The sequence below is a fragment of the Mustela nivalis genome, assembly GCF_964662115.1.
Source record: "Mustela nivalis genome assembly, chromosome: 17".
In the NCBI taxonomy this organism is placed as follows: Eukaryota; Metazoa; Chordata; class Mammalia; order Carnivora; family Mustelidae; genus Mustela; species Mustela nivalis.
In genome coordinates, this window is record NC_139036.1 from 42,641,859 (window position 1) to 42,664,436 (window position 22,578).

The following is a 22,578-nucleotide window of genomic DNA, read 5'->3' on the forward strand; positions in this document are numbered from 1 at the left end:
GAAGCCCCTGTCCGACCAAGTCAGCTCGGGGAAACCGGACTGTGGGGGACATTCTGTGGTGGGGAAGGTGATTCAAGTGCTATAAGAAGGGTTCTGTGGAGACTTCCTGGGTGAGATCAAAGGGAGACCTTCTGCCGCTTGTTAGCCATAAACCAGGACCCTCCTCCTTTGGCTGGACCCCAAGCCACACCAGGATCACCTTTAACTCTGCCTGTCCCCACTCCCAACCTCCAACCAGAACCAGCTCTTTCTCTGATGCCAAAAACAGAGCAGGACCACTTCTGCTTTGGCTCTCCCCATCCACACAGACTAGAACCACTTCTGTTTGCCTCCCCCACCTTGACCTCCATATGGATCAGGACTATTTCTATTTTTCTATTTTTTTCCTTCCTTCAATATGCATTAGGACCACTTCTGTCTCTGCCCACCCCCATCCCCCAACACAGGCCGGTATCTCCTCTGCTTTGGCGTCCCACTCCCAGGAACACTCCTCAAAACCTGTATGGAATCAAAGCTCAGGCCCTCAGCGCTGTTGGCGTTGTTCCTGGGACACTTGGTAACACCAATCATACTTGGAGCCTGAGCTGGCGAATCAACCTGTCTGGGACAGCCTGCCCACACCTGGATCCATCTGGTCACCAGGGTGCTTCTTTCTAACAATATCTGTAACCCCCATCTCCCCACCCCTGCACCCCTGCAGTGATCATCTGAGAAGCAAAAGCTAAGATGGAAGAAAGGCTTAGGAGAGCAAAGGAGAGGAAGGCAGAGTGGAATTCCTGGCAGGTTCTGAGCTGGTGACAAGCTTTTTCCCCAGCCTCTGCTGTACCTATCCTGCAACAGGTACAGGATCAATTATACAGGATCTGTGGGGCATCCCATGGGCTCCTTTTCCAGGGCTGGAGGTGGGCCTGAGCCGGGACTCTGTCCCTCTCACATACTGCGTCTGAATCTGAGACTGTGATGGGTAGGGGGAGGAGGGGGTGTAAACGGCCCACAGTGACTCATTAAGGTTTCTGCCTCACCTCTGGGGCCTCTGGTGGCATGAATGTGGTGCCAAGTGGATTGCTTGGCGCCTTTGCCCTTCCTAGAGACAGCAACTGGGCCCTGGGGTGTGGTGGGGAGTGACTGCCCTGTAGGCTCCTCCAAAGCCCTGGGGCTCTCAGACCAACCCCCAGAAACATCCACAGCCAACAACTACAAAAATAAAGCATTTATTTCCTATCCAAAAGTCAGCCCTGGGTGTTGGGTGGTAAAGGAGAGTTGGGGACCAGGGTGGGTATGTGAGAAGTCAGGGTCCTGGGCGAGACCGTGTTGGATGTGGGAAGAACAGGCTTGGCTGAGCTCTGGTGCAGGGGGAGGGATAAAGAGTGCTGTGGGGACTGTTTGAAGTTGCTGGCAACAGAAGAGACCACCTTCAGTGACAGCCTGCAGAAAGACAGAAACGGAGATGTTGACAGGCCCAGGCATAGAAACAGACACTGCTGGGCCCATAAAGCTCCCGCTGGAGCAGAGGAATCTGGGAGGAAACTCTAAGGCAGGAACTGCAAACCCAAATATACCTACACAGACCAAAGAATTCAAATGAGGGAAGCTAGCTCGGTGTCAGGAGATGACCTCCAGTGACCCCAGACGATGGTGGCCACTCAACACCACACTGATTGTTGCCAGGTGGAATGTTGGCCCAGGACTGCCAGAACTCCCCATGTTTTTTTAGAGAAGCTGGATTATCGGGATATTTATGTGAACTTTCCTGATTTTTAGTGCCGGCAACTCATTCATATTATTATTTTTTTTCCCACCCCCCCCCATTCATATTATTAAAGAAAGTAATAACCAACGAGAACTGAAGAATACGTATCTGGGGTTCATCGTTTGTTTCCTGTGTGGGCTGAGGGATGAGGTGGGCTCACCCAGCCTTGGCTGCTAGTGGGAGGTCTAAGGAGTCTTGGGTTGCTTAGATGCCAGCCATCTAGACCTATCCCTCTCAAGGTGACATTGCTTCCAAGGTCTCCAGCAGGGCCCAGGGGACTGGGGGGCTGGGACAGAAGCCCTCCCGATATCACAAAGCTATCTCTGCAGTGAAATCTGCAATCTGTCCCTCTTGCCTTAGACACCAAGATCCAGCCAGCTCTTGCCTCAGCCTTCACTTCCCGTGCTGGATGGGGGACCCTCCCTCAGCCCCGGATGCTCCCCCATATCTACCTGCCTCCGGGTCCTGGGGAGAAAGCAGGACATGTCATCTGCTGGCCTAATCGGCACTGCATTCCGTCTCATGCCTGTTGGGTTCCACAGCCTCAGATGGCTCCCCTCACAGAGGGGAAGGACAGGGGAAGGTTTGGAAAAGGGAACAGGGTCAGAAGTGACCAGGCTTTGTAAAAAAGTCCAGAGAATGCAGAGCCAACCAGACCAGCTGGTGGCTGCTGACCCGAGGCAGGAGGCCAAGGGGCCCAGCCCCTCCCTGGAGGGCAGGCAGTAGTGCCCACCCCAGACAGGCCTGGGCCTAGGGCCTGGGTCAGTGGAACGTGTCTGGCCTGGACCGAAAGCTCTGTCGCATGAGGCGTGGGGTCAGAGGTGAGGCCTCTGGCACTGGGGAGGGTCCCAGAGACTCAGGCTCTGAGGGGTAGGGGGACAGCGTGGAGGGTCTCAGGTTGGGAAGGGTGGCTCCCATCTCTGCTGTCCCCGCACTGGCCGGGCAGTGGACCTCAGCGAGAGTAGTATCCTGGAGGCTAGGTGGTGGTCCAGATAGACATGGAGAAATGCACGGAGGCCTCGGCTGGGGACCAGGTGGGTCTGGGGGCCGAGCTGAGGCTACTGGGTGGCCTGGGGGACCCAGCCTGGCCTGTAGCAGGCCCATAATGTGTCGAAGCTCCCGGCTCAGCTGAGACACTTCCTGGTTGAGACGGGAGATCTGTTGGAACATAACCAGTGGTTCCCCAGGTGTCACAACAACCACCACTCTCCTAGATACACACTCCCCCAACAGTTTACAAAACATTCCCAGCCACTTCTGTTCACAGCCACCCCAAGAAAAAGGGCAGGGCAGGGGTTCTCTTTGTCGAGATGAAACACTCAGATGCTTTCCAGGATTTGGAACAGTGGCTATTCCAACAACCGCCCCACCCCACCCTAACTTTTACAAGAGGCAGAAAAGCAGGCCTCGAAGAGGCCACAAAGCTGGAGGTGACAGACACAAGCTTAGTCTCGGGCTATCCCAGCACGCATGCCCAAGTGTGTCTATTCAGTGCTTTGCTAGTCTATTCAGGGAGTACAGAATCAACTGAGAAATTTGTCGAAATGCAGATTCCTGGGCCCTACCCCAGATACTCCGAATTGGGTGATGCACAGAGCCCACATCTTACAAGCGCTGACAGACACTCAAGTGTGGGAACCACTGTGACCCAAGCAGGACTGGCCCTCCAGGTGGCCAAACCAGGCCCTGGTCCCGCCCCCAACCCTAGGGCCCGCCCAGCCCAGGGGCTGCCCTCCTGGGATGCCTGCGATGTTTACCAGAACCCAGGGAAGGCCCGCTCCCAAAGGGCTGGGCCTGGCAGTGCCCTGGTGACAGCTCAGAGATCCCCAGGGAGCAGGCAGAGGCAGAGCCTTGCTGCACAAGATCTGGGCTCTTCCTGACCAGGGTTCAGACATTAAGATCCAGCTCCCCCAGGGCTGAAGGCCTCTCTGCCTCCCTCCACCCCCACCCCTGTCCTCTGCCCCTAGGTTTGCTGAGCATCCACTTCCCAGGGCTGGAGTAGGAAAGGGACTTGGTAGGGGGCAGGTCCCTAAAGGAGAGAATGCCAAGGTCATGGAAGGAGGGAAGGCCTGAAGCAGCTGGGAAGAAAGGGAAGCAGCGGTCAATGAGGGCTCCCAGTGGACCAGGGACTAGCCGGGCACGGGTCCACTCCTACCTCATCCTCAACCACTCTGGCAAAAACAGGTTCTTCTCCCCATTTTTTGACAAGGAAATTGAAGTACAGGGTCATTATGGGACTTGCCCAAAGTCACCCAGCTACTGTAAATATGTGAACTCAGGACTCTAGGTTTAAGCCCTGAAATGTTCTTCTATGAGGCAAATCTCCCAAGATGATATTTTCCAAGGTCAAAGGGGAGGAACCAGCCCCTACCCACCTCCTGGTTCAGCCTGCAGACCTTTTCTTTCATCTCCTCAGCCTCCGTGGCCAGTTCCTGGCTGGGCCTGGTCCCTGCAGGCAGAAAAGGGTAAAGGAATGCAGGGCGAGTGTGGGAAACAGGAGTCTAGAGCCTGGGCCGGGCGGGCAGAGAATAAGGGAAGAGTGAGCTCTGGGCTCAGGATGATGGAAAATCCAGACTCTTCAGGCTGGTTACAAGGCCCTGTAACTTCCCTAGCCTTCCTCCACCCCTGCCCCAGCTTTATACCCAGAAGCTTCTATTTAGCACCTAAACACGAGGTTCTCTTCTCTCCAGCCTTTACGCCTTCCAGCAACGGCCTTGCGCCACCTCTCAAACTCCCACCCGACCTTTAAGACCCACCACAAGTGTCCCCTCCTCTAAGAAGGAGGGTTAGACGTGTCCTTTTCTCCTACCTCAGAGCCTTGCTCTTGCCTCAGTCATGGTACTTAACACCCTGCTCTGGAATCATTTATCTGAGGACACAGTTGTGTCCCCCACCAGACTGGGAGCTCACTAAGGATGTAGGGCAAGTCCGGCTTATCTGTGTATGCCCAGCACAGAGCCCAGTACATGGTCGACCCTTACTACGTGTGGAATGGGCTGGATGAAGGGATGGGTGGATGGCGGAAGAACGGGTGACTGAGACATGAAGTCTATGGCTGGCCCTTACCTGAAGGAGGGGCCTGTGAGCAGGGCCTAGGGTGCTCAGACCTCCTGCTGAACCGGAATGTGGGGGCCTCCGCTGTGCTGCCAGAGTCCTCGATGCCATCCACTATCCTGGGATGGGAGGCAGTGATCATCAGTCCCGTGGGGAGAGGGCAAGGGCCAGAGCAGAGCAGGCAGAGGGTAACTGGGGACAGCAGTGCCAGGGAGCTGGAGAGGAGCCGCGGTCACAAAAGGTGGGGTTGCAAGTGTGGGTGGATCAGGAAGGGCGGATGGACAGATGAGGCAGAGACAGGACGAGCACTGGACAAGCTCTAGTTGGAATGCTGGGGACAGAGCCCAGAGAAGGTTCTGGAAGCCAGCAGGGGTATGGGGAAGGCAGGGGAGGCTGGTGTCTCACCGGGGACTGAGGTCCGGAGGTCCAAATGTTCCCAGTGGGGGAATGAGAAGCTGAGGGAGCTTCCAAGCAGCAGAGCCCCTAGGGGGGCCATGAGGGGAGGGGCTGTGGCCCCGGCCAGCCAAGGCAGGGGAAGGGGTTGGGGACAGGGAAGGGGAGGAGACAAGGGTTGAGAATGGGGGCAGCTCCTCGCCCAAGAGGCTGACCAGGGAGCCCCGGGGTCGTGCTGGGCTGAGGTTGGGCAGCAGGAGGGGCCGGCGGGGTCTAGAACCACCCCCAGACTCCACCCCGGTCTCAGCCTCTGTGATGGATGGCAGGGTCTTGTCTGAGGAGGAGCCAAGGCTTTCCGAGCGGGGCTGTGGGCAGAGGGCAGCTGGTGTCAGGACAGTGAACAATAGGCCCCTTCATTAAGCAACAGCCTTCACTGGCAGATGCCGCTCCCCATCCCCCTCCCTTCTCCGGGCAGCAAAGGAGCCAAGGGAAGGGGCCCCCAGCTCCCAGACTCTCCCCACACAACTTCAACCCGACCCAGGAAGGTGGCGTTACCTGGGAGAGGCGAGGAGACCGGGAAAAGCGGCTGAGGCCCTGCGGGGACACAGGGGGGGTTCAAGCTGACTGACACCTCCCCCCTCGCCTGCCGCAGCACTTCCTAGTCCTACCCATCGGTGCTGTGGGCTCTGAGAATGTGGGGCCTTTCTGTGGAACTGAGTCAGAGATACCCTCCAACTCCAGCTCAGAGACGTCTGAGGGGCAAAGTCAATCTGAAAAGCAGGGAAAGACAAAGCCCCAGAGCCTAAGCCAAAATGGGCTCCGGACGTATCTGGTGAGGGCAGAAGAGGAGACCGGGGTGGGGGGATGATGTGCCAGCTCAGAGAGGGACTTGACAGAGGAGGAGCCCACAAGGGGTCTGCTCCCAAAGCGAGGGCCCTCTGAGGAGTCTGGAGTGAGGATGGGTGCGGGGGAGGGGAGCCAACAGGAGATGATGGGTCGGAAGGGTTGGGAGTAGAAGCGGTGAGAGATGGTCCATGGGATTGGGTGATGGCCAATGGAGAAGGGTCAGGTGGGCGTGAAATATGTTAAGCATGGAAGGGACAAGGGAAAGGGGTGCCTGGGATTGAGGAAGGATTTTCTCAGGATGGAAGGAGGTGCAGGGGGAGGTCTGCTCTGAAGGAGGGGACCTCGGAGGAGATGGAAGCCATAGGGGGTCTACATACATTGGTGTCAGAGCCCTGGCGCAGGTTGAAGGTGAGGTCCCGGGGCAGGCCAGCCCGGAAGGCAGCCCCATACTCAGGATAGAGCCTCAGGACCTCAGCCAGCCCTCGGCTGCTCAGCTGCTGCAGGCCACAGTAGGTCAGTGCCTTCACGTCAGCGCTGGTCTTCAGCACGTAGCCTGGGCCTGCCCCTGACCCAGGCTCCTGCCCCGGCTCAGGGATATCTGCCCCAATCAGGTCCCCCTTCCCTGTGGGTAAGGGATGGGGAGAGTCAGCTGGGGGAGAGGGACCAAGAGGATATCAGTGGAAGGTGCTCAATGGATTTGACGGATGGTCAGTGTGTTGGAAGGGTGGTCAAAGATGGATCAATCAATAAGATTGGTGGAAATAACCAATGGAGGTGGGTAAAAGTCAGTGGAGAATGACGGATGAAGTTGGAAGACAGTCAGTGAGGCCTGTCAGTGTTATCAATGGAACTGGATGATCAGTAAAGAATGGCCAGAGAGGTCAGTTAAAGGGTAAAGGTCAATGGAGTTGAGGGTCCATGAGAAGGGTCAGTAGAGTTGGGAGATGGTGCAGTGGGAAAGGACCAACTGAGATGGGGGAGAGTCACTGGGGGAGGGTTGATGGGTTGATGGCCAGTGGGAGTAGGGGAGAATCCGAGGGTATGGTCAAAAGGGATGGTAGTAGGAGGAAGGGACCAGGAAAGAGGACTCCTCAGCAGGAATTCCACATATGCACTAGGGGTAGCCCAGTCCCTAGATTCCCAGCCACACCCAAGGCCTCTAGGGCAAGGTTCTAGGGTAGGTCATAGGTGGTGGTGGGATCCTCACCCAGGATGGCCAGCACCATGTTGTCTCGAAGCACCTCGAGTGAGCCGGAGCAGACGTAGTAGTGGGCCTGCAGGGCATCCCCACGGCGCAACAGGTACTCGCCTGGGGCGCAGAATGAGGTCTTGATGTGCAGGGAGAGGGCCCGCAGGCAGCCCCTGCTCGCTGCTCCGAACAGTGGCAGCTGCAGGATCTCCCGGTTCAGGTGCATAGCGATGTCAGCTCTCAGCTCGTCTGGGAAGTCACGCAGTAACTGCATAAGGGGCATAGGTCATTCTGGCCATCCCCCTACGGCTGCTAGTTGAGTTCTACAAATGTCCTGAGCTGTCTCCCAGGGGAGAGCTCCAATGTGCCCTTTGCTTTGAGGTGACCCATTTCTGACCTTCAGGAAGACCTCAGTTTTGCTTGTGTGTGGACCTCCCTCCCGACCCAAGTTCTGGAGCAGAGACTAGGTCTCTTCCTGTCTGTCCACTGCCTATGACTACTTGACTACATGCAGACACACTCATTGTGTGGTCGCTCAGCCCCACACAAGGACCAGTCCTGGTGGGTCAACCTTTCACCCAGGAGTCGGGAAACTAGCAGTCAGCTCTGCCCTACATCCCTGTGGAGCCTGGGCAATCCATTTGCTCTCTCTGGGCCTCCGTCATCTGTAAAGATGCAAGCTTACCATAGGCCTTAAACATTACCAATGACCTTCAGAGAATCAAACTTAATGGTCCCAGATCCATCCTCATCTTACAGAGCCCCCCTAGGCCACTCTGGCTTGCTGACCTCTCCCTCTTGTCTCCATTTCCTCCCCAGGCTCTTCTACTAACTTTCCACATTCTTCCTGCACCATAGCAACCAGCGTCATGACTTCCCTACTCCTGGTGAGCCCGGAGCCCTGCATACGGGTCTCGACTTGTGTTTTCACCTGCCTATGGAGCAGCCTCCACCTGGATCTCCCACAAGCATCACACCCTCGTCCTGGTCGTTTCCACCCCTAAGTCCAGCCTTCCTCCGGCCATGCCTCCATCACACCCCTCTGCCCAAATCAGGAACCTCAGCCTCATTCTGAGCTCCTCTCCTGCCACCAGCTGATCACCAGGTTCCATGGCTCCAAGTCTCAGAAACACCTCCTAGAGCCCCAGGCCACTCACCAGCCTCTTTGTGTCGTTCCGGGACCTGGGTTCCTAATGCTCTTTCTGCCTGGAATGGCCTCTGCTGATTTCCTTCTTGCCTTTCACAAATCCCCTCTTCTGTGCCACCTTCCCTGACTCATGGGGGTCCAGACACAAGGTCCCCTCATTGGAACCACCATCCCTCCCGCAGAGTCCTAATCACTGTGTTGTTGTTGTTATCATTATTTTTACCTGTCTGCCTCCCTCCCCCAACCGGTGTCTCCCTGAGGACAAGGGCTGAGTGTCATGATTCCTGAGCTCTCCAGTCCCGCACAGAGGCTGGCCCAAAGCAAGTGCTCAGGAAATGCGGGCTGGGGTGGGGGGACGGATGGTATTAGCTGAGGCCTGAGCTCCCTTTCAGCTCCTGCGCTTCTATTGCAAAGGGAGAGGGATGTGGATTTGGTGGGTGCGCGCCCCCGCGCCCTGCCTCCCCCTCCCCCGCCTCCCAGGACCCTGTCGGCCTCCACCGCGGGATCCCCGCGCACTACCTCGTTGGCGTCAATGCCGCTGTTGACGGCCCACGTGGTCTGGAAGGACTCGAGCATGCGCTGCTTGAGCGGCCGCGGCAGGCGGTGCACGCGGATGAAGTCCTTGAGGTCCTTCATGCGGCTGTGGTAGAGCGAGCGGCGCGAGTACATGCGCTGGATGATGGCCGTCACGTTCCCGAACACCACGGCGTGCATCAGCGCTGCAGCGGCGGCAGCGGGCAGCCCGTGAGGGACGCCCCTCCCCACAACCTCCTCCCGTACCCCCAAACCCACCCTGCCCTCCACGGATCTGGGTTCCCGGAGAAGGAGGGGCAGGAGAGCCAGTGGGCTTGGGTGGGGGCAGGGAGGGGCCAGACCTGAGGCTCCTCTCCTGCCCCCTCCCCCCAACTAGGTCATGACTTGGGTTTCCCACCCTCTTCGCAAGAGGCTACACCTGTTTTGTGGCATGCCCCTGCGTCCCTCCCACCCCAGGGGCCAGCATGTAGTAGATGCTGAGGAAACGGCTATAAATGAATGAATGTACGACTGTCTGGACGTGGGTGGACATCTTGCCTTCTCTGAGCCCGTTTCCCCATCTGCACGCGGGGCTTAGCAGGGCCACCCTGGGGCTTGGCAGGCCCGGCCTCACCGCCTATGAGCATGGTGCAGATGGAGAAGATCTTCTCGGCGTCGGTGTTGGCGCACACGTTGCCGAAGCCCACGCTGGTGAGGCTGCTCAGCGTGAAGTAGAGGGCAGCGATGTAGGCGCTGCGCCGCGACGGGCCGCCGGCCGAGCCATTGACGTAGGGCTCCTCCAGCCGCTTGCCCAGCTCGTGCAACCAGCCTGGAGGGTGGAGGGAGGCAAGGAGCAGCTGCCCTGGCCAGCAGAGAGCTGGCTTTCCCTGAGCAGCTGCCCAGGCCAGCGGAGAGCTGGCCTTCCTTGAGCTGCATGTGCTTGACCTTGGGCAAGTATTTACAGAGGCTAGGGGAGGTTTGCACCCACAGGCACAGGAAATGTGAGGAGCAGCCTGGGCCTGGGACTCCCCACAGTGAGCTGGTTACAGTTGCAGAAAGCAGGGCTAAGCTGCTGACCGTTTGAGGGAGGACTCTCAAGTAGTTTACTGAGCACCCCTTGGGTGCAGGGTGCTGGTGGAACTTACAGTCTGGAGGGGAGAGACACATGAAATACATTGCAGATGGGCAGTGAGCTACTAAAAAGGAACAATAAGGCATAATGGGTTGGGGAGAGCCAACCCAGTTGCGGGGACTAGTCGGGGGTGGGCGTTATGGTTCTTAAAGGGCTCCATTGGGACAGAGCATTTTAGTGGGGATTGCAAGGACTAGAAAAGTCACCTAGGGGAAGAAGGGAGGGAGAGGGTTCCCGAGAGGAAAACACTGTTCAAGGCCATTGTGAGAAAGCAGTACATCTGCGTGCTGGAAGGAGGCCAGCGTGGCTGCGGCACAGGGCGCAGGGGAGAAGGGGAGGCCAGGTGGGGCGAGAGAAGGCTGCAGGGCTGCACAGGTGCGGGCCAAGTGTGGACTTGATTTTGAGGGCAGCGCAGAGCCACTGAAAGGGTCCAGGCAGGGCATTGCTCCCTCTGCCCCAAACGCCCTCCCCACCATCGGAGTGTTTCCAGTACTCTTTTGATTGCCTGTCACTGGCCCGGCTCCCCTGCCAGTAGGCTGTGAGGTCAGCCCAAGGCAGACCCTTGGTCTTCAACTCAGGTACTTCCACGCCCGACCTGGAAGGAACTCCATGCACGTTTGTTGCATGGAAGGTAGACTGTGGAGTGGTGGGTGTGGTGCAGGGGGAGGCATCAGCTCGGGGGCCTGTGTGGACAGGGCTGGCGGATGGGTATCCGTGGAAGCCTGGGGTCGGCGGCTCACCGATGTCCCAAAGCAGCGGGTCATTGGCTTCCATCTCCCGGCGCCCGATGACGTACCAGACGCAGGCCATCCAGTGGGCGAGGAGCGCGAAGACGGACATGAGCAGGGTGAGCACCACCGCGCTGCACTGGGAGTAGCGCTCCAGCTTCTGCAGCAGCCGCAGCAGCCGCAGCAGCCGCACGGTCTTCAGCAGGTGCACCAGCGAAGTCTGCGGGAGTGTGGCGGGGGAGGCTGTCAGCAGGCACACCTCCTCAGAGCTCCCCACAGCCCCTCCCAGCGCCTTGTCACCAGATGCCCTGGAACCAGGGGAAGTTGCAGCAGGAAAAACGGCCCTGCTGTCCTGAGAAAGTGGCCAGGGAATGCAGAGGGGAGAGAGTAATACTAAAGCTCATAAAGGCTAATACAGGGGTGCCTGGGTGGCTCAGTGGGTTTAAGCCTCTGCCTTCAGGTCAGGTCATGATCCCAGGGTCCTGGGATCGAGCCCCGCATCGGGCTCTCTGCTCAACAGGGAGCCTGCTTCCTCCTCTCTCTCTGTCTGCCTCTCTGCCTACTTGTGATCTCGGTCTGTCAAATAAATAAATAAAATCTTAAAAAAAAAAAGGCTAATACATAACTATATGCGTACTTATATATGTACTTGCCGTATGTGTCAGGTACTGGGCTAAGCATTTATAATCCTTATGAAAAACTCGTGCCTTCAGTTCAATTATCATCATCATTCCCAGTTTGCAGATGAGTAAACTAAGGCTCAGAGAAGCTAGTGATTTGCTTAAGGTCATACACCAAGGAAATGATGGAGCTGGGACTGCCATCTGAGCGGCTACCCAAGTCCATTTTGTGCTGTGCTGCCTCTAGCACCGTGCATGGGCTGGTGAAAAAGCAAGTCCTGGTCGGAGGTAGGGAATGAGCTCTGGGCCCTGCTGGACACATCCGGAGACCTAAGCGCAATCAGCTGTGGACAAGAACTGGTTGTTGGCAATGCCAGCATCTGTGAAGGGAGCCATCCCTCGAGACACAGAGAGGCAAGGGAGAGTGGGAACAGGCAGTGTCCTGGGGACTGGGGAAGGTTAGGGGCTGTTCCCAGGCTCGGTCAGCTGCAAATGAGAGGGGCATGCCGGAATGTTGAGGAAAGGAGACCAGGAATTGAGGGAGCCTCGGCTTTGGGCTTTGAGGTCTTAGCCCTTGTGGGGCTGGGTCGGGGGGTGATTACTCGTGGCACTAGTAAGCAGCTTGTAAGTGTTACCAATATTACCACTATGACTGTTTTCACTGTGGTCTTTAATACTTCAATTAGCCTTCCAAATTTTAGAGATGAGGAGCAGGTACTCTGGGTGGGGGCAACTTGGAAACAAGGGCTGGGGGCTCTAGGGCAGCACCTGGGGAACTTAGTAGGAAGGCCCTTCCAGAAGCCTCTAGCAACGTCCCCCGTAGTCTTGGCCCTACCCAGCTCCTGAGCCACCTCCTGTCCTTTTCTCTAATTTTAGGTGAAGGAGCTGGGAAGGAGGTGGCCCTGCTTCCCCCACATGGACCGTCTCCAGGGCTTAACGCCTGCCCCCAGCTCCCAGAGCTTCTGCCTCCAGACTTGAATCCTTCAGGGCTGCATCTAGTCACCAGGCCCTGTGCCTCACTCTCCTGGGGCCCTCGTCTCCTTTTGCTTGTGTCCCGGGCTCGGCTCCTTCCAGTCCACAGCTCTGCCCACTCATCCTCTCTCTTCGCCCTACCTCCCCCCAGCCCAGCACTGCTCCTGATCTCCCCTTATGCTACATCATCCACTCGGGGGCCTTGTGTTCCTGGGAAGTGGGGCGGTGTCATGGAACAAGGAATAGACTAGGAGTCTGGAGACCTGGTTCCAGTCTCCTGCCTGCTACTGCTAGCTGTGTGACCTGTGGCAAGCTGTTTAACCTCTCTGAGCCTTTGTGTCTACCTCTGAAAAAGAGAATCTGCCCTGAGGGGTTACTGGGAGACACCTATGAGATGATGTGCAAGAAAGGACTTAGTACGTGAAAAGTGTTCCTGAAGGTACCAGAGGAGGGGGACTGCTGGGGAAGAGGAACAGGAGCCCATCTGCCGCTCTCCCACTCCCCAGGGACAGTTGTTTGCCCGCTGACACAGCCTCGTGGGCATGGGATGGGAGAGTGCGCTCCTAGGGAGGGGTGGGTTGCTCTGCTCCGAGTGGCCGGAGTCCCAGGGCAGACACACACACATGCACGTGTGTGGGAGCGTGCACACACGTGTACACAGCCAGGAGAAGAGGCCCACAGCCCGTTGGCGGCTAGTTAAATCCGGCTGCGTGTAGGTGGTTTCCTGCTATAGCTGAGTGTGGCAGAGAGAGGAGCGCACAGGGAAACTGCTTTCCACCTCCCCACCCAACAGCCAAGGGAGTCTGGGGACACAGGGTGGGACTCCCTCACCCTGGACTTGAGAGCACCTACGATCTACCGGCTGAGTGCAGAGCTGACCACCCAGGGTACCTCCAGGCATTCCCTGGGAAGAAGGGAGGGCCCAGGTCCTGGCACTCTCTGCGTCCAAACCCACCCCACAGCCTCTACCTCCTTGTCTTGGCTTACTATGTTCCCCCCAGATGCTCTCTCCCCATCCCCTGCCAGCCAAATCCTGCTCTCTGTCTAAGGTCTAGCCCTGATCTATCTCCCGCAGGAACCCTTCCCAGAACACCTGAGCCTTTTTTCCAGCTGGAGTGCTTTGGACTCCCAGGTGCTGGCTAGATTTCAGAGCATCAGATCACTTTCACGCATGCCCACTTTCCTGCCTGGAACTCCAGGATCAGCTAGCTCCGTGCCCAGCCCCCAGCAATACCTGGGCCGCGTCTTCCTCTCCATTCACCTCTTCTGTTCCTGCTGTCCCCTCCAACAGTCCTGCCCCCTCACCAGCTTAGCTGCCTGGAGGCTGAATCCTTGTCCCTTTTCCGCACAGTGACCATGCTCCACACAGTGCTTTGCAGACAGCTAAATGCTCATCAGTTGTTTGTTAAATAAAAATGTGAAAAGTACCACTCATTTGGCATCAGACCAACGCCGCCCTGGTAGCCCTAGTTAGCTTTTCATTTGTCTCAGCTTCCCTCAGTGATTGTGAGCTGAGCTCCCTGAGAGCACAGACCCTCCCAGCTCCTTCTGAGCAGCTAGCACGGGGCTTGGCCCACAGCAGGTGCCGGACAACTATTTGCAGCTGGACGGATGGGTAGGGCTGAGTCTCGGTTGGAGTCGGTCCCTTAGTGGGAGATGCTGTGCTGAATTTGGGAGGCTGGGCGGCAAGGCGGGACAGGGGTCACTCACCACGGTGATGTTGAAGACATAAAGCAGGTCAAATGGCAGAGCAGCAATAAGGTCAACAAAGAACCAGGTGGCCAGGTAGTGAAGACCAATGGAACGAGGAGCAGAGACCACCTGGCCGGACTGGGACACATAGGTGGTGCGGAAGTTCAGGATAATATCTGGGGGTACAAGAGACTGTTACTAAGGGGCTTTGAGTAAGCTGGGAATAAGCCCGAGACCCAGAATGGAATTGGAGGCAGAAATGGGGAAGGCAGATTGGGCTTCTGGCCGCTCTTCAGGGAGGAGTGGTCTAAAGGCTGAAGGGTTCGGGGCTCAGGACATATGGACCATTAGGACTTAAAGACCCAGAAAAGGTTGGGCTCTGAATACCAGGGTCCTGCAGGCTCAGGACGGAGCAAAGCTTAGATGTGTGGGTTCCCCCAGCCCACCCGCCAGGGTATGCAGGGCAGAGGATCTGACCCAGGATGAAGAGCATCTCCACGGCGATGTCGCTGACAAGGGTGTGTCGGGAAGTGATGGGGGTGTCGTCGTCGCCCAAGAAGCAGACATTGTAGGGGACGGTGATCGCGACGTAGAAGGTGGCAAGGAGGATGAGACCATCCCACACGGCCTTGGGGACGCTGTAGTGGAGGAGGAGGCAGCGGGACCCCCCCACGGAGGCCACCTTGTACTCGGGCACTGATGGCTTTGGCTCAAACACGTTCTAGGGGGAGAGGGGTGGCGGTTGGGGACATTTAAGGGAAAGGGGAGCCAAAGCTTAGGGAAGGAAGAGGCAGGGGAGGGGGCAGGGGGGAGTGGGTGCTCCAGGCATGATCATGAGAGGAGATGGAAGGTGTGGGAGAGGGGTTCAGGGGCCGGCACCTGACACTTCCTTCCTCTGCCAACCTACAGCTTGGGCCCCCTTTGGATCAATCATGTTTTGTGGCGGTTATTTATAAGGCTTAACCTTCACCCTGCTTGAGAAGGAGATTATGACAAGTCAGACACATGCTTTAGACCTCCCTAGGAGTCATTAACTTCTCCCTCAAGTTTCACTTGGAATTTAGGGTCCCTGTGGAGGATAAGGATATCCCAGAGATGAAGGGAGGCTGACACAGCACATCCCATCCCCTGTTGCCCCCACAAACTACACAGAAGATAGGAGAATCGATCCCGTGGCTTTATCAGGGTCCTAGGGCTAGATACCAGGACCCCAATGGGAGCTCTCTCCCTAGAATCACAATTTGTGATTTCACCCCTACCATCGTGAGATAACACTGTCACTCAGAGGTAGCTAATATACTTGATCCTAGATCCCTGCCCTTATGACATCGTCAGAGTAAAGTAATATCAATCATAAGGAAGCAAGGGAGATGGGGTTGGAAGATGTGAGAGCACATGGGACACAGCAGAAAGTCGTACATGAGAAATGCGTGGACAGAGGGATAAGTCTACTGGAGGGATATCAGAGAGACAGGGAAACATTAGCAAGGATGCCTCAGAATCACAGCTGGGAGAGGCTGGGATGGAGATGTTGGGACTCACATTATTGGTTTTCATGCCTCCCTGGCGCCGGCGGCCAAAGTGGCCAGCCAGGCGGTGTAAGACAGTGCGGCTTTGCCTCCTGGCAGATCGAAGTCTCGAGCCGGCTCCCCTCCTGCCAAGGGAGTTTTCTGTTGGAAAGAAGGGTGCAGAGATAAGTGGGGGCACTTCCCATGAAGCCAGATAGGGAGATGTCTTGTGTGACCCTCAGCAAGGACCTCTGACCATTCATGCCTCCTTCCCAGACCTGCAGTTACCATGATTACTGTCCCCATGGCCTCCTGGGGAGCCAAGTCCTGGGCCTCCACTCTGAGTGATGTCCTTGAAGGAAAAGAGGAAAAGCACGACTTCTCCCATCTCATTCTTGATTGGCATCATGTCCAAGAGGCACCAAAAGGCTGAGCCTGTAGATGTGAAGAGATGGAGGGGAAGGGTGAGCAGCCCATGGCACCCCTTCTCTTTGATCACCCAAGGTTCCTGGGCATGATCAAAGGGCTTGGCAAAGGTTTACAGATGGAAAGAACCCCAGAGATTATGTCAGACTCCTTCCCTTCCCGATGGGAGAAGCAAGGCCTAGAGAGGACCAGGGATGCCCTCAGGGTCACATAGTTAGCTTGTGGCAGTATGGGGCCAGCATCCAGTCTTCCACTGTGCCAAGCAGACTCTGTGTATGGCCCAGGATCTGCGCAGGCCTGCAGGGCGGGCCACTACCCCTTACCATCCTTTCGGTAGAAGCAGATTTCAGCCCGGTGCTCTTGATGGCCCTCCAGGGCCTTGTGCAGCCTCTGCAGGGCTGGTTCACTAGTCTCTGGACCATAGAGGAAACGGCAGCTGCAGGTTTTCTGCATGACCTCAGTGCGGCCGTAGCCTGTGAGCTCGCAGAATCCGTCAGAGCAGTAGACAATGGGAAAGCCCCGTGGGCCCTGTGCGTTGGCCAGCAGGAAGTTGCTGTCTGTGAGAAGAAGAGGTCAAGGTTAGGTCAAGGCCAGGAGGGGATCTTAGCTTCAAGGTGAGTAGTACCTCCCCCAAACTGTGGTCAGAGGTCACAGAGCCAGAAGTTTCCCAGACTTCCTTGTGATTCCTGGATCCCCTTTGGGATATTCTGAAATGAGAGTAAAAAGAGATAGAGGAAAAGGACAAGGACTTAAGGATGGCTTGGAACCAGGACAGGGACTACTGGGGGGGTTGAAGGTCACACTGTCCTTCCCTCTCCCTTCAAGCTGGTGAGCTATTACAAGGGAGCTGGGCATGGGCTCCAGCACGACACCTCTGCCACTTTCTGACTGTAACCTAGGACACTGGTTAATGAACTCTTCTGTGCCTCAACTTTCTTATCTGCAAAGTGGGACATAATACATCTTCCCTATATGGCTGTTGTGAAAGTTACACTAGTTACCATAGGGAGAAAGTTACCTAGGGAGAACAAATCCTAACATATACTAAGTGCTACACTGAGAAGGTAAAATGACTCCCCCACGTTCCCACAGCTTTCAAAACACATGCATAGCCGCTATCCTGTCCTCCTATTAGAAAGGAGACAGGGCACAGATTCTGGTGATATCACACCCATTTTTTTTTTATCGGAAACCAGAAGATGGAGATTATCCAAACTCACGAATCTCCTTTGGTGGGGGAGGGAGACAGCGATGAGTAGTGTCCTTATTCCCTGCCTTCCAGCAAAGGTCCTCTTTTTATCATCTCTTTAGGTAATATCAGGGGGTCTGTCCCAGTGCTCAAAGTCTGACAGCATATTGAGCAAGGAAGTTTTTAGTCCAGCAACCCCATGACCAGAACCTGATCTGGCTTCCTCTGACTCCAATGGGTGGAAGCCACAGGGGCACTTTGTGTGCCATCGAGGGGCAGAATCTCAGCTGAGGGAAGGGGTCTGAGACACAACAAGTGCTGGATGCTAAGGGGGTGAGTGTGTAGGAGTGGAGAGGCTGATGGGGACTGAAGGTGCCTGGGAGGCTCTGGGCCCTGGGCAGCAGCCTCCTTCTTCCATCCCAGGGCCCGTTGCCCCGGTGATGGCAGCTATGGAAACGAGGGAGGTGTCTGCGGGGGGTTGAGGGGGGTGGCGGCTAGGGCCCGGGCGGCTCGATTTCCGCCCGCAAGTATCGCTCCCCCCACTTTCCAGATACTGACCAGGGAGCCCGAAGGGGCCAAAGGGAGATTGCTCTGCTCCAAAGTAGGGAAAGGGAAAGGCGGGAGAAGAGACTGGGAGCGAGGAGTGTGGCTGTCCAAGGTGCTGAACCTGGAATCCAAACTGGGGGTGGGCGAGCAGAGAGTTCCCTCCGTCACACGGACCACCCCCTTCCGCCTGCCTCACCTCCCTCAGACTCAGACGCGCCAAGATTTGGGGGCGCGTGACCTTAATCCAAGCTAGGTGCTGCTGAAGTCTGATCTTTTCTCTTTCTTTTTCTCTTTTTCTTTCTTTCTATCTTTCTTCTTCTTCTTCTTCTTTTTTTCCTGAGGGGAGGAGATGCTGGAGCCTTCTGGAAGTAGACTCCAGGGCGCCTGACCACTTCGTTCCACCTCTGCGTCTCAGATACCCACACACTCCCCCAGCAGAGCTCTGCCCGGGAGCGGGCAGCTGACAAGGCCTCTCCTCCGTTTTGCGGCACAAAGAGCCTTTCCTGACTCCAGTCACACCCCCAACCTTAGCCCCCCGCACTCTTAGCCCTTTCCCCGCCCCCCTTCGCAGTGCACTCCCTGTCCTGTTCCTTTCCTGCGGCTTCGGGAGTTCCTAGACCGTCAACTCCACTCTCGCTGCCTCGGGTCTCAACACATCCAGTAGACCCGCGCCGGTGCCGAAGCTGACTTGGCCCCAGCTCGAACACCCAGCCCCAGCCTCTCCCCACTCACGCGTGCCGTCGAAGCGGGTGGCGATGGTGTCCAGAAAGGTGTTTTGCGGGGCCAGCAACCCCTTCATGACCGGCATGGCCTCGGGGCTGGGGTTCGAGGCGCGGCGCTGGGGGCGTTCAGCGCGGCGGGGCGGGAGGGGGCGCGCTGCCGGCGGGGCCGGGGCGCCCCATGCGCCCGCCTGCCTCCTCCCCTCCTCTCGGCGCCGCCGCCGCCGCTGCCTCTCTGCTCTGAACCCCGCAGCTCTCGGCTCAGCTTGGCGCCGCCTCGGTCCCCCCACCTCCCCACGGGCCAAGTTCTTTCCCCCGGGCTCGGCCCGCGCCCGCCACGTGGCCCGCAAGGGGAGGGGCCGCCAGCGACACCCTCACCCTTCTCCGCTGCCCTCCTCCCAGAGGGGAGCGGCCCACGCGTGTCTCTCCCGGAGAGAATTCGGGGCACGCCCACCTGGAGCCGAGACCCAAGAGGTAGGGCGGGGCTTGGGTGGCAGACACGCCCTCCCCCCGGGGTGGCCACGCCCCCACGAGTGGTTCCCGGGCGACTCCTTTGTGGCTCCGCCCCACGGGTTTCCCCGCGCGCCGCCCACGCTGGAAATGGTGTTTGGATCACAGTGCCGCCTGCTGGAGTTAAGATATTTCGCAGCACCCCAGTTTCCTAAGCTCCAGTATGTGACAGCAAGGGTTAAAGAGACTAGTTTTGTTGGTGGAGGATCGGCAGGAAGACTGAGAACTCAACTTCTAGAGTGGCTTAACCCTCCATTGTGTCTCATTTTGGATAGTGCACCCTGGCGAGTTTTGCCTCTGAGTGCAGCTGAATGGATGAAAAGAGCTTTAGAGTACATGGGGTAAAAATGCCAGTTCTGCTACTCACTGATTGTATGACTTAGCCTCTTCAAGCTTCACTTTCCTTATCTGTAAAATGGAGCTAATAATTTTCACCTCATGCGGTTGTGAGAATTTAATATAATCAAACATGGTTTTGGTACGCAGTGAGTGTGTTGGAGAGCAATTTCTCTCTTCCTGTCGTCTTGATTTAGCCCTCCTTCTCTCTTCTGCCATTAAAGAGGTGGAAAGAGACTGGAGGCAAGATGGGAGACAAGATAGTTTCAAGGTGGGCAGAAGCAGTTTGCAAATCTCCAAAGGTGTAATGATGGTCTTTTTGATCTCCATTATCTCCCAGAGGGAACCAATACAGCATCAAGAAGGACCCATGTGAGAACAGCCATGGGACTTTTTCACTACAAAAGCAGAAAATGACAGGGCAGATGGGTGTGGTGGCTTAGAGGGGCTGCTTCTTGGGGCAAATGAGCTGGAGCCAGAATGGGAAGATAGACAAAACTCATCTCGGGCCAGTGCTCCTCACCCTCACCCCCAGAGTCTGAGCTGGGTATTATCTGGGCTGTTAGATTGCTTAAAAGTGCTACATCCTTCTGTGTCTCTATTTTGGTGTTATAATTGTTTCCTAGGGCTACTATAACAAAGTACTACAAACCGGCTTAAACAACAGAAATTTATTGTCTCAGTTCTGGAGGATAGAAGTCCAAGATCAAGAGAAGGTAGGGTTGGTTTCCTCTGAAGGCTGTGAAGGAGAATCTGTTCCATACCTCTCTCGTAGCTTCTGGTGGGTTGCTGACAATCTCAGGTGTTCCTTGGCTCATAGATGCATCACCCACCTCTGTCTTTATGTTCACATTGTTTCTCCCTGTGTGCGTTTTTGTGCATCCAAATCCCCCTTTTTATAAGAACACTAGTCATATCAGATTAGAGGCCCACTCTCCCCCAGGATGACGGCATCTTACTTACATATACAATGACTCTATTTCTACATAAGGTCATCTTATGAAGTGCGGTGGAGGGAGTTAGGACTTCAACCTGTGAATTGGGGGTGGAGGGTGCATTCAGTTAAAGTTGCAGGAAAACCTTACCCCATCTCTGATTAAGAACTTCTCCTGACTCCCAGGTACCTACAAAATGAAATGTAAAACCTGATGATTTGCGAGGGCCTTCACAACCCGGGCTGCAGGAACCTGACAGCCTCCCCTCCGGCGCTTCCCCGTTCCCACACCATCAACTCTCATGCAGCAGCCATTCTGGAAGATTCATGTTGAACCTTATATTCTTGGCCTTTGGGGCAAGCTCGGCTCCTATCCCTTTCCAGGCCAGACTCCGCTCCTCTGTGCAACCTTCCTTGCTCTCCCTCCCTTCCCTGTCTGTAAAGGCCGAGATACAGAGACCAGCAGAGCATCGAGAGCCGTGTCTGTTCCCCATCCTCTCCTCCAAGTATGCACATGTCCTCTCGGTGCCACGGAGCTTCCTTCCACGATTTCTTGCAGTGTTTAGAGCTCAAAAACGCCAGAGCAGAGGTGCCCCAGCGCGAGGCTTCTAGGCCCTCGGGCTCTTTATAGTTCGAAGGACTCTCACGCCCCCTGCAGGACGGGATGCGACCACACAGAACAGAGACTAGCCACACTAAGAGACTCGTCTTTATTGCCCTTTTTGGGGGGCTAACACCTGGCGGGCAGCGAGGAGAGGGCAGGGCCAGGTCAGGGCACGATCAGGGGCTCAGACCCCGGACCGCCCTCCAGGCGCTACAGACGGGGCGGCAGCGGCCGCCGAACAGCGGCGGCCGGGGCAGGGGCGCGGCGCTGGCTCTGCGCCTGCGCGGCGGCCCATGGTCAGGATGCCGGCCGCATGATTGCCGCTGGCCTGCAGGAGGCGCTGCAGCCGGCCCTGGAGGCCGGGGGGCCCGGGCCGCCGCTTGCCCAGCGTGAGGATACCGGCCGCGTGGTTGCCCGCGCCGTGCAGCAGCTCGTAGAGGCGGCAGGAGCACGTCTTCTGGCGGCAGCAGTCGGGCAGGGGCTGCGCGGCCGCCCCGGGCGACAGCAGCGCGGGCGGCAGCAACAGCAGCAGAAGCAGCGTCACGGCGGCCCAGGGGACCTAGGGAGATCCGAGGCTAGGCGCTGGGGGTCTTCCCGCCGCGCCCGCCTCCAGCCGCTACGCCCAGGCCCCGCCCAGCTGGCTCGGCGCCTCTCCCCGCCTGCGCTCCTACTGTGTTCGCTGGTTTCTCCGCCGCGGAGCAAGGCTGCCTGCGGGGGACGGAGGGTGGCTCCTCTCTCAAGCCCCCGCACAGCATCTCCTCCAGGAAGTCCTTTGAGACCCCCTCAACAGAGTGAATCCCTCTTTTCTGGGTACTCTTTGTCCCTCGTACCCCCATTAAAGCGCTTACCACTATACCTGAAAACAAGATGTGTAAGTCTGTCTGAACCAGAACTTTGTTCATTCGGGGAAACAGAGGCCCTGTATAGTCCCTCCCTGGACAAACACGCGCAAGTCAACGACTGGCAGGTCCCACGTGGCACTCTCCCTTTCCCGGGAAACTGCACTCTGTCTCTTCGCACTTGTGCGCTAAGAGGACACAACGTCCTCCCTTGTGAACCGGTATTAAATCATTTCTACAGTGCAGGCTTCGGGAGGGGGACATGAGACAGGTGCAAACAGCCCTGGAGGCACGAGCTCTCAGTTCCCTGCTAGCACCCCGCTCTCCACTGAGACTCCACCCGGTCCCCTGCCTCAGAGCCCTCAGTCTTCTTTCCAGCCCCCTGAATAAGCATTCTCATTGCCCATCTGGTATGATGAGTCACCCCTCTCTCCCTCGGCCTTTACCTTTGTAGAGAGAGGATTCATGGTGTCTGGAGCTCAGAGTGGGGTAGCCAGGAAAGGTGGTGTCAGCAGTGGTCCGAATAGCCAGGAACTTTGAGGCTGTTGACTGTGACCCCTGATCAAGGGCCTAGGGTTTATAGTGCTCTGAGGTGGTGGGGGACAGACGGGTACTTGCGTCCACTCTGGGGCCAGACAAAGGCATGTCTAAGATTAGCCTCCTGCAGGGGGGCCGTCTCCAGGTTGGACCCAAAGAATGGCCGCCAAGGCTCTCAGAAGCGGGAGTTTGATCACTGTTCCCCTGGCACCCCCCTTGTCTGTCCGCCTGCTCCCTGGAGATGGGGCGGTCTCCGGGCACTAATGAGGCCACCTTGCACCCAGGAATCTGGGAGCACAAAAGAGGCCTTGCCTGGGGCACTGGCCTGGGACAATGAGGGGGGTGCTGGGCAGCTGTTAATTAGGGCAGGAGAAAAGGCAGCTGTGAGCTCCAC

At 56.9% G+C, this 22,578-nt stretch overlaps 2 protein-coding genes across 6 annotated transcripts; both read right to left on the reverse strand.

The window, feature by feature from the left end:
* Positions 1–1,195: 1,195 nt before the first annotated feature.
* On the reverse strand, positions 1,196–18,752 carry KCNH4 (potassium voltage-gated channel subfamily H member 4). Of its 3 annotated transcripts, XM_082706091.1 has the most exons (17): positions 18,438–18,752; positions 16,294–16,527; positions 15,833–15,979; positions 15,579–15,706; positions 14,514–14,757; positions 14,055–14,212; positions 10,765–10,972; positions 9,527–9,721; positions 8,899–9,098; positions 7,251–7,500; positions 6,421–6,665; positions 5,753–5,791; positions 5,210–5,562; positions 4,817–4,923; positions 4,126–4,199; positions 2,532–2,908; positions 1,196–1,425 (listed from the first exon to the last, which is right to left on the reverse strand). In XM_082706091.1, exons 1-17 carry the CDS (start codon positions 18,511–18,513, stop codon positions 1,230–1,232), a joined length of 3,231 nt encoding a protein of 1,076 aa, XP_082562217.1. In that variant the 5' UTR covers positions 18,514–18,752; the 3' UTR covers positions 1,196–1,229. The 3 variants fall into 3 exon arrangements, 2 of the variants coding, with proteins under 2 accessions (XP_082562217.1, XP_082562216.1); XR_014304675.1 differs by lacking the exon at positions 1,196–1,425 and having other exon boundaries at positions 2,308–2,908; positions 5,753–5,967; XM_082706090.1 differs by lacking the exon at positions 1,196–1,425 and having other exon boundaries at positions 2,308–2,908.
* Positions 18,753–20,950: 2,198 nt separating this feature from the next.
* On the reverse strand, positions 20,951–22,173 carry HCRT (hypocretin neuropeptide precursor). 3 transcript variants are annotated; one of them, XM_082706176.1, is made up of 2 exons: positions 22,094–22,173; positions 20,951–21,367 (listed from the first exon to the last, which is right to left on the reverse strand). In XM_082706176.1, exons 1-2 carry the CDS (start codon positions 22,112–22,114, stop codon positions 20,993–20,995), a joined length of 396 nt encoding a protein of 131 aa, XP_082562302.1. In that variant the 5' UTR covers positions 22,115–22,173; the 3' UTR covers positions 20,951–20,992. The 3 variants fall into 3 exon arrangements, with proteins under 3 accessions (XP_082562302.1, XP_082562301.1, XP_082562300.1); XM_082706175.1 differs by lacking the exon at positions 22,094–22,173 and adding an exon at positions 21,657–21,780; XM_082706174.1 differs by lacking the exon at positions 22,094–22,173 and adding an exon at positions 21,480–21,636.
* Between the last annotated feature and the right edge of the window lie 405 nt (positions 22,174–22,578).